An 11634-nucleotide genomic window follows, 5' to 3' on the forward strand; every position below is an offset into this window, starting at 1 on the left:
CTTAGTGGTGTGTGTGTGTGTGTGTGTGTGTGTGTGTGTGTGTGTGTGTGTGTACATCATATGTGGAGTCCAGAGGATATCTTTCAGGGGGGTTTTACATGTGGATCCTGGGTGCTTGGATTAGGGTGTCAGGTAGGCATAAGTGTCTTCACATATTGATATATCTCTCTGGCCCTTGCTATTTTTCTTTTCCCTGTGAGCTTCTAAGGACTGGGGGAAAGACAGGCAAAGTTAACAGAGATATACATGATTTCAGGGAAGGGCCATCTGTGTATGCATGAAGTGCATGAAGGCAATATATGTTGTGTGTACATATGCCACAATACACACGTGAAGCCAAGGGACAGCCCTGTGGAATTGTACTCTCCTTCCACCTTTAAACATCTTCCATTCCATGCATGTATGTTTTTATGTAATGGTTAACAAAGTACAAGGCTGAATCTGGTGGGACCAGAATAGTCTAGGATTGGGAGTTGGAAGTTTAGAATATGAACACTATGGGCAAATCCTGATTCAGCAAATCTAATGGAGGTTTTATTTTTTTTAAATATATATGTACACACACATATATTTATCTTATTTTATGTCTATGTGTTTTTTCCTGATAGCAAATAATGTGGTATCCATAGAGGCCAGAAGAGGGCCCTAGATCACCTGGAAAATGGTTATACACTATTGCTGGCTACCCTATGGGTGCTTAGAATTGAGACTGGGTTGAAACATTTCTCCAGTCCAAATGCAGATTTTTGTTTGTTTGCATTTGTTTTAAATATGACATAGTCTGTAGTACAATTTGTTGCATTCAAACCCTTCAGCTCCTATATTTCTGTCTCCATTCTCTTTATCTGGGCTCAGACCCATGGGAGGCACCAACCAGTCTAGCGTCTCCGAGCTCCTCCTCCTGGGACTCTCCAGGCAGCCCCAGCAGCAGCAGCTCCTCTTCCTGCTCTTCCTCATCATGTACCTGGTCACTGTCCTGGGAAACCTGCTCATCATCCTGGCCATCGGCACAGACTCCCATCTGCACACCCCCATGTACTTCTTCCTCAGCAACCTGTCCTTCGTGGATGTCTGCTTCTCCTCCACCACTGTCCCCAAGGTGCTGGCCAACCACATACTCAGGAGTCAGGCCATTTCCTTCTCTGGGTGTCTCACACAGATGTATTTTCTTTGTGTGTTTGCTGACATGGACAATTTCCTGCTGGCTGTGATGGCCTATGACCGGTATGTGGCCATATGCCACCCTTTACACTACACAACAAAGATGACCCATCAGCTCTGTGCCCTCCTTGTTGTCGGGTCATGGGTGGTAGCCAGCCTGAATGCGCTGTTGCACACCCTGCTCATGGCTCGACTCTCATTCTGTGCAGACAACACTATCCCCCACTTCTTCTGTGATATCACTCCCCTCCTGAAGCTCTCCTGCTCTGACACACACCTCAATGAGCTGATGATTCTTACAGAGGGAGCTGTGATCATGGTCACCCCATTTGTCTGCATCCTGATCTCCTACATCCACATCACCTCTGCCGTCCTGAGAGTCTCATCTACACAGGGGAGGTGGAGAGCCTTCTCCACCTGCAGCTCCCACCTGGCTGTGGTCGGCCTCTTCTATGGCACCATCATATCCCTGTATTTTAACCCCTCCTCCCACTCAGCTGGGAGTGACATGGCAGCTGCCATGATGTACACCGTGGTGACCCCCATGCTGAACCCTTTCATCTACAGCCTGAGGAACAGGGACCTGAAAGAGGCTTTAAGGAGACCGTTTGCCATGAAATATTTATCTACTCAATAATGTTTGAAGCTGTATCATAGAAGGGACTAATGTCCAAAAATCCTGTGTTTTTATCAATTTTCTGAAACTTAACACTTGTCTTTTGTAGGAAAATAATCTACTATCTGCCCTGGATATAAAACCCAGGATATAAATCTTTAAATAAAAGAGTGATAAAAACTCTTTACAATTCTTTTTTCATATTGTCTGTCTATTTCCCCTTCCAAGGGTGATCCATATGTCCCTCTTAGGGTCCTTGTTGTTACCTAGATTCTCTTGGGTTGTGGATTGTGGTCTGGGTATCATTTGCTTTACATCTAGTATGCACTTATGAGTGAGTACATACCTTGTTTGTGTTTCTGAGCCTGGGTTACCTCACTCAGAATGATTTTTTTCTAGTTCCATCCATTTGCCAGCAAATTTCGTGTTTTTTTTTTACATCTGAGTAATACTCCAATGTGTAAATGTACCACATTTGCGTGCATATATATATATATATAAATACATACATACATATATATATAATTTTTCTTATTTACATATTGATCTCAGTTTGTACCACATTTTCTTTATCCATTCTTCGGTTGAAGGACATCTAGGTTGTTTTCAGATCCTGCCTATTATGAATAATGTTGCTATGAACACAATTGAGCAGTGCCTTTGTGGTATGACTGAGCATCTTTTGGGTATATGCCCAAGAGCGGTAATGCTGAGTCTTGAGGTAGACTGATTACCAATTTTCTGAGAAATCATCATACTGATTTCCAAAGTGGCTGTACAAGTTTGTACTCCCATCAGCAGTTGAGGAGTGTTCCCCTTACTCCACATCCTCTCCAGCATAGGCTGTCATTGATGTTTTTTATTCTAGTCAGAGTTGTTTTGATTTAAATTTCCCTGATTACTGAGGATGTTAAGAAAGTCTTTAACATCTTTCAGTCATTTGAAATTCTTTTGTTGAGAATTCTCTGTTTAGCTCTATACCACATTTTTCAATTGGGTTATTTTGTATTTTGATGTCTAGTTTCTTGAGTTCTTTGTATATTTTGGAGATCAGCCCTCTGTAAAATGTGGGGTAGGTGAAGATCTTTTCCATTATGTAGGCTTTTATTTTGCCTTATTACCATATCCTTTGCCTTACAGAGCTTTTCAGTTCTATGTACCATTTATTAATTGTTGATCTCAGTGTCTGTGCTAATGGTGTTATGTTCAGGAAGTGGTCTCCTGAACCAATTCATTCAAGACTGCCTTCCACTTTCTCTTCTATGAGCTTCAGTGTACATGGATTTATGTTGAGGTCTTTGATCTACTTGGACTTGAGTTTTGTGCATGGTGATAGATAAGGATCTATTTGAAATTTTCTACTTGTTGACATCCAGTTATGCCAGCACCATTTGTTGAAGATGCTTTCTTTTTGCCCATTGTACAGTTTTGGCTTCATTGTTAAAAATCAGGTATTCACAGGCGTCAGGCTCTTCAATTCAATTCCATTGGTCCAGTTGTCTGTGTCAATGACTTGGCAAAATCAACCATGACCACACTTGTACCTTTCATTTCACTGTAATAGAGAGAGTACAGCTTTGGGGAATCAGGGAAGAGTCTCAATGGGACAAAGCTGGAAAGGGACTAATGATAAACATCTGCTTGTGTTGGGTGTGGTTGGAATTGGGAATTGATTCCTATTCCAGATAGAATGTCCTTTCCAATTTGGGATGATTCTGAATGGCTATTTTCAAGCATCTTCAAGCATCAGGAGATTGGACTCTGATTGGCCAAGCAGCAGCAGACATATGTGTCAGCCATTTTCAGGGCAGTGGATGCTGTTGTTTTTGTTGGGAGTTTTTGTGTGGTCACAACATGGTCTTCCATGTCTTGTGCTATCACTGATTCAGAGATCTTATTTGCTACTCATGCTCTAAGTAATTCTCTGTGTCACTTAGCAGAGTGCCAGGCCCCAGTTCAGGCCACCTCTGGGATAGCACAGCTGTCCATTCTCTCTCACAACAGAGACCTTGCCTGAGCCCGCAGTCTGAGACCTTGATGAGCTGTTTATGTCAATTAGATCTTCCCAGCACCTGAATTTCCTCTTGGTCCCTTGTTTTCCTCTCACATTTCCCATTTCCTTAGTCTTTGTTTGACATGGCATTGTTGTCAAACTTTCATTTAGTTCTATTTTTACACTTATTTGCTTGTTTGTTTACTGTTCATGTTTTCTGGATTGGGAGCATGTATTCTAAGGCTTACCCATGTGGGGCAGAGGACAATTTGTTGGCTTTTTCCTTTCTTGTTGTAAGTCCCGAGGATGACAAGCAGATCCTCAGACTCAGCAGATATTGCCATTGTCATCTGATCCATATTCCCAGCCTTCATTTACTTCTTTAATCCTGCTAACAATCCCATAGGTCAATATTTTTCCAATGGCTACTTTGAAGAATTTTTGTTAAAGATAACTTCTGCTCTCTCTCACAGGAAGCAGCAACTGTTTGCTATTCTTGATGAACAGGTTATAATTTCCTGTTTCTTTGCAAGCCTTCACCATTTTGTTGTTTGAAATGGACAATTTTGAAATTTCCGGACCAGTTCCAGCTGCTCTTGTATGCTTCTTGTTGTTTTATTATTTATTGCTGGCTGGACTATTTTATGAGGTCCATTGCCACCAACAACTGGTGTCCTTCTCATTCTGTGCACAGCATAAACATAAGCATGAACATCCCCCCTGCCCCAGTAATCCCGTCACAGAGTAATTCCTATTGAGGAACTGTTCCTGAGGTTGTTTCTGGGTGTGTCCTGACTCTAATAAGCACAGCTCATAGTTGCATTTGTCTTTCTGTTTTGATGGGTCTTGGTGTATAGTCCAGGCAGGGCTTGAGCTCCAACTTCTACTTCTGCCTGCCTAGTGCTAGGTGACAGCTTTGCACCACCTATTGGCAGTTCTTCATTGCCCCTCAGGGATCACAACTGCCTTTTGGGACAGCATCCATCTGTTTTAGAAGTTTCAATTTTCTTTAAGCTTACTATTTATTGGGTGAAACTACTAACTCTAAATTTTTATTGATTTTATTTTATGTGCATGGAAATTTGGCCTCCATGTTCATGGCTGGTGCCCAAAGACTACAGAATAGGCTATCAGATGCCCTGGACCGGGAGTTATAGAAGGTTGTGAGAACTGAGATATGGGTGCTGGGAATCAAACCCAGATCCTCTTGAAATGCAGACTGCTCTCAATCAATGAGCATTTCTCCAGCCACAAAAACTTCAGATTTTTAAGTAAAACCTTTGATGTGGAAACATTTTAAACGTGTAAAAGAAAGATGAGTGAACCCACACATGTGCAAATCACTTACATGCACGAACCATTGACTCTCAGTCAACACCATTTTCCTCTTTTCCCTCCTTTTTTGCTAATTTGTATTATGATTGTGATTAGTTTCTGTGACTAGTCTTGATACATATCCAAATTACAAATCCATTATCATTTTTCTTTTCTTCTTTCCTTCATTCTCTCCTTTCTTAGTTTGTCATCCCTTCCTCCCTCCCTCCCTCCTTTCTTCTTTTCCTTTGGTCTTCCTTTGTTTTGGAGATAGGAGTCTACTATGTAGCTCAGGTAGGTCTGGGACTCTTATCAATCCTCTTGCCTCAGCCTCCATAATCCTGTGATTACATGTATAAACTACCATGCCCAACATATCATGTTCATGCAAATCTTTTCCTGCAATAATGAGATCAACAACACTTGGCTTTCAACATGTCCACTGAGGACTGCTGGTGAGGGCAACACCTCTCTGGTCTCCAGGAAATACCTGATTTGAGAGCTGGGTAAAAGCAGGCCTTTCTCCAGTCACCCCAGCTCCTCTCTGCTTCTTTACATCTTTGCTCTCACCTGTTGGCGCTTGCTTGGGAGAAAACTGCCAGCTTCTGGATTTATGAAAACAGAAAATTATACTTAAGATGGCCTAAGCGTTTCCAGTCTCTAGTCTCATTACTGAGACCATTTGTGATTGTCCCTGGGAGGGAGGTGGTAGAGTACAAACAGGGCTCTTGAAGATACACGTCTGGTGTCTATAGATTAGGCAGCATTTGCAAAATGGTGATCCATGGTTATGGGGAGCCCCAGAGCAAAGTTAGCATCTTAACAGCCATCTTTCTGACTACTCTCTTAGATACTAACATACTGGTAATTTTCCATTCCCCTATGACTGTTCTCTTGTTAAGCATGATGCAACCTGACCCTGAAAGAGTCCCAGCTGCAGGCTTATTATATAACAACTTATCTTATAGCAGAACACATGCATCCTGCTTGGACGGACATTCTGCCTCCCTCACATCCTCCCTTTGGCCCATTTCCTCATTTCTCCACTACTTAAACCCTGTGGTTATATTCATTAAATGAGACTTGATGAGAATACTGTCTTGTCTCCATTTCTCGCATCTCTTGTCCCCTCAATTCTCCCTCCTTCCCTCAGGGTCCCTGTCAACTGACCCAGTGGGCTGGGGCACATGGTGAGCTGGGAAGACATCCCTGACAAGTCTACTGTCAGCATGGAGTCCCTCAGCCACAGCAGGTGTGCTCTGCTCTGTCTCTCTCCTCTCTTGGGGCTCTTCACATCAACACTTTGCAACTGTATTTGCCTGCTTCTCTAGAACTTTCGGCACCCCTTGTCTTTAAAGGGGCCACAAAACCTATGTGGTCAATAACCAGATATTTGCAAAAAGGAAAGGTTCACTGAGACAATGCTGCAATAGTCCCTGTTTATGTACCAAGAAGAAAAATCTGAATAAGTGACTTCAACCTATAACCTTAGACAAGTAAACATGATGAAATCTGAGGTCATAGGGAATTTTCTCTGGGAACTGTTGCTATTCAGTTTATTTCTTGTGATTAAAAAGATTAGTTCCTGGGCTAGAGAGATGGACCAGTGGTGAGGAGCACAGGCTGTTCTTCCATAAGACCCAAGATCAATTCCTAGCAGCCACATGGCAGGTCACATCTGTCTGTAATTCCAGTTTCATGGCTTCTGACATCCTCACACAGACATACGTGCAGGCAAAACACAAATGAACATAAAGTAAAATTAGATTTTAAAAATGGGTTCTTTTAGAAGTCTGTACTTGATTTTTGTATTTGTCATATTCAGCACTCTTCCACTTGCTCCCAGATCCATAGTCCCTTCCCTACTCAATGTTTTAATTAGTTGTTTTTTTCTTTCTCTCATATGCATCAGGTTCAAGTTGTGCTTCCTGGGTATTCTTGGGTGTGTGGCTGTCCATTGGAGCACAGTCTACTTATGAAGGGCTACACTCTTGAAGGTAATCACCTCTCTCTTTCTTTCCTAGAAGGTATTAATTGCCAATAATCTCCTCCGGGGAGGTGGGGTGGGGGGGACAGGACACTTCATGCACAACTCAGCTCTCCTGCTGGCATTTAGTCTGGCTAAAACCAAAACACCCAGACCTCATCTGCATGTGGCGAGAAGCAACCTTGTGTCTTACTAGAAGATAATTTATTTAAAGGTCTGGTTTTCATGGTACACATGTACAATGTCAATACTCAAGGAGTGAAGCTCAATCGTAATTGGTCTGTCTTATCAATAAAAACCAGAATCAGATATTCAGGGTAAAAGCTGAAAGATTGAAGAATCAAAGGAGCACCCAACACTAGAGTTCTTACCTCTGTTAACTCTTAGACTGAAAGGAGTAAGATCCTGTCTCCACCTCCCTAGTACTGGGGTTAAAAGTACATCAAAAGTGTGAGCCACCACTGCCTGTCCTCTATGGTTAACTAGTGGCTACCTCCACTCTGTGATCTTCAGGCAAGTTTTTTTAGATCACAAACAAAGTATCACCTTTCCTCCCTCTTGCCTAAATAAAAATAAAATTAAAGTAAAAAGGTTATAACTAATATAAGAAAAGTGATATACAGTAAGTATTATAGCTATATACAACATATACAGGCAACAGATACATCAACAATGTCTAGTCCATAAACATTTGACAAATTCAAAGAAAAAACTTCATATCTGTCCTATTTTGGTGAGTTCAAAAGGTTGTACCTAATTCAACTTGTATTCTTTCATTACCAAACCTATCTTGTTATGTCTCTCGACCTTATACACTTTACATTTCTTTAGTGAATTTCTTTTTCTAAATCTAGTAAAAAGGAAAACTATAACTATCAAGTGTTCAACTCCATGAGAGACCTGAGAAGAAAATAATGTTACCTGAGTAAGTAGTAAGTGAAAGCAAGTGTCTTCCAAAAAAATGTGAGAAATGACAGAAACATATGGCTGCCTAGATACTCACCGAAGGTTCCTTTGCAATATTGGGGCATACATCTTTGGCCTGCAGGACTAGCATATTCTGACAGACTTTTCTCTGAAGCAGGATTTTTGAAGGACTGTCCTGCCTTGTCTTGGCAAGGTTTGCAGTCACTCTCTTTTGTGTCCTGCTTGTCCATTTTGGACAGCACGCTGTCAGCAGTCAACAGAAGAGCACTTTCTTTCCCGGTGGCTTACTTTTGTCACAAAGAAAATAAACTCCATGTGGAGTTCCTTTGATGTCCATCAACTTCTCTGAAGTAGATTTTGGTGCTGCCAGGAGCAGACCTGTTTAAAACAAATCAAAACAAAACAAAACAAAAACCAAACCTATGTTATTAAAACATCTTAAATGCCATATTCTGTATATCTCTGAAGTGTTTGAAGACCACCTGTCTACCTAAAATATGTGTTTGACCTTGAAAACATACCTAACATGACTGTGTTTGATTGTAATAGGTGACTATCTACTAAACTGCATTTTCTTATTATTCTAAAAAGTTGGTAAAATTTCTAGGACTAAAAACTTCCATTAAATTATTGAGTTGCATAGGTACAATAACTTGAACAAGATTAGAAATGTATGTGCAGTATGTTTTAACAAAATAATCGTGTATATGTCAAATATACAAAAATTCCTACCAATGTAAAATATTTAAAACTAGTAGTTGCTGTTTTGGTTTAAAAGTAGATTCAATAGTCTATCTTTTAATCCTATTTCTATATTCCCTTTTATTTTCAGAGTAGATTCAATCTACCCTTATATCCTATCATATCTGTATCTCCATTTTTTCTTTTCAAAACAAGAACTCTGAATCTAATCTCTTTTGTTCAACTTTTTTGGTGACCATTACCAATAACAACTTGTAATCAATAACCCTAAAAGATGACAAATATCCATAACTCATTGAATGACCAAAAACCACTCACTCAACTATTGCGGTTAAATAAGGATCAGGATAAACAAATAGGCTGAATAGATGTTTATTCAGGGAGAAACAACTTACAACCTAGACAGATGAACACCAGCAAGTTCCACCGGATGCTCTCCCGCCAGCAAGAGAGCGTTCCTGGCTCTTCTTCCTCAGACTTCATTCCACAGGTCACTTCCGCCCATGGCTCCACCCCCCAATGGGTGTGGTCAGTGCCACAGAAGGAGACAAAGTAAATATCTCATTACACCCAACCTCTTGGGAATGTGGGTGTCGTGTTTTTAAATTTACTTTCTACTTTCTCTTTTAGGGGATCCAGAAAAGAAAAAATTGAATTAACAGCCAAGTCCTGAGAGAGGTAGCTCTATTATTTGTTGTTCAGCTTCAATGTAATGGGAAAGTAAGTCCTGGCTAGAGTAATATGTGAGGTTGAATCATCTCAGCCAGCCACTTTGAAATGGTCCTGAGTAGTTTGTAGTCTAAAGCAGATATTTACATGGTGTTTTTCAACTTAGAGGTGGAATCATCTTCCTTTTGGAGACGTCAAATGTCACTCTTAGGCATGGCCATGGTTCACTGCGGAAAACTTGAACATTTTTAATACTATATGCAGCAGTTCTCAAATAGATTAAAGGATCAATATTTGTTATGTAATCCAGAGTTCAAAACTTAATTCCCAGTTAACTGATAGAGACTTAAACCTGAAATTATGTACAGGAAGCTAGATGGAGCCTTTTTCTAGAATGACTATTAATAGCAAGACAAAGCATTTAACACACATATATTAATTTTATAAAATTTGAGTTAATATTTATACCTTAAGAAAAGCTTTAAAAGAATCAAAATAAAACAAAGGATTATGAGATTAGTGGCAATACAATAGTCCTTTCCTTTTTGTTTTTCTTCTGTCCCATATCAGGTGGCTCTTGTGACATGAGACAGATATTTTGGATTTTACTTTAACAAGCATACTTGGGTTTAGAGAAGGAGAGAGACACACTCCAACTCTAAAGCCAGATTTAATTTTTAATTGGACTGGGACTACAAAAAGTCCATTTGCAGTATACATCTCTAGAGAACAGCGGAAACAAACATTTGGGAAATTTATGAATTTTTTATCCTATTGAAAATGTGATATATTAATAGACCAATTTATTTTTTTTTAGGACTTTTTTTTTGAGATGATTTGTCCTTTTTCTTTACATGTCTCATTTGTTCAGTGGTCTTCAGATTCCTTAGATGCTTAATTCTCCTGAAAAAAGATAACAAAATCCTTACCCAACCCTAAATTTGGGGAGGGTCCCTTATGCCATGTTATATGTGATCAAATGAAAAGCATTTGTTAGTTTTAAAGTTAGTTTAGGTTGAACAGCCATGCTGTTTGATGAACTATCACCTCTTCTAATCATAAGATTTCTCTTGCTGAAATCTAAATCAATTTTCATGCTATCCATAGCTTTTCTTCTCCTGTGGAAAAACTTATTCCCCAACATAACACATATCCTGCTTTCCATTCTGAAGTCAACACATCTTGTATATACACATCATGTATATAGGCTGATTTAATTCCAAGTTTTTTTTTCTCTACTATCCAATGTCTTTTTCCTGTAAAGGTATAGTGAGAAAACAATCTCTTAAATCAATAAGTATAAGAGGCCATCTGTTAGGCAGTAGAGAAAATAAAGGAATTCCAGACTGTAGAGAGCCCATTGGCTGAATCACCTTATTAACAGCTCTTAGATCTGTTACCATTCTCCATTTTCCTGATTTCTAGTAACAAATACAGGAGAATTTCAAGGACTGGTTGACTCTTCAATATGCTGAGCATTTAGCTGCTCTTGTACCAGCTGTTCTAAGGTCTCTGTTGTTAAAGGCCATTGCTCAACCCATACTAGTTTGTCTATCAACCATTTTAAAGCTGCTAAGCCACAAGCAATCATCTTTTTTTGTGAAGTTGTGCCTCAAAGTTGGTTGTCAGGTGAAGCTCAATCCAATAAAAACATGGAGTCAGATATCGAGGGTGAAAGCTGAAAGATCAGAGACGCAAAGGGGCAGCCAGCCACTAGAATTCTTATCTCTATGAAATCTTAGACTGAAAGGGACAAGATCCTATCTCTACCTACCTTATATTCCTGCTGCCACCTCCCTAGTGCTGGGATTAAAGTTGTGTGCCACCACTGTCTAGCATCTATAGGCTGGCTCCACCCTATGATCTTTAAGCCAGCTTTGTTTGTTAGAGCAAAACAAAATATAGCGAAGGAGGCTGAGGAAGTTAAACAAGGTGGTTGGAATCTGCCTGGGCTACATACCAAGATTCCTCAAAAAAAAAAAAAAAAAAAAAAAAAAAAAAAAAAAGTAATAAAATCAGCTGGAAGGAGTACTCCTTAGGTCAGAGCACACACCATCCACCTCAGAAACTTTTTCTTTAAGAGGTTATGTGCTGATTGGATTCTATAGTGTGATTTATGTCTGTTAATTTATGTCAGGCACAATGGTGCAAAGTATTAGTTTACAGGTCATGTAGTCAACAAAAGGGAAGAAAGTTCTAACAACACCTAAGTCACCAAAGGTTTCTACAGGCAGTCCCAAAGCTGTCCTTCATGAGGTGCCTCAT

General features: G+C 39.9%; 1 protein-coding gene across 1 annotated transcript; it reads left to right on the forward strand.

Moving 5' to 3' along the window:
- The first annotated feature begins 859 nt into the window (after nucleotides 1-859).
- On the forward strand, nucleotides 860-1798 carry LOC127219602 (olfactory receptor 1361). Its single transcript, XM_051181292.1, has one exon. The coding sequence runs from the start codon at nucleotides 860-862 to the stop codon at nucleotides 1796-1798; it is 939 nt and encodes a 312-aa protein (XP_051037249.1).
- The last annotated feature ends 9836 nt before the right edge of the window (nucleotides 1799-11634 follow it).

This window comes from Phodopus roborovskii, unplaced genomic scaffold, assembly GCF_943737965.1.
Source record: "Phodopus roborovskii unplaced genomic scaffold, PHOROB, whole genome shotgun sequence".
Taxonomy (NCBI): Eukaryota; Metazoa; Chordata; class Mammalia; order Rodentia; family Cricetidae; genus Phodopus; species Phodopus roborovskii.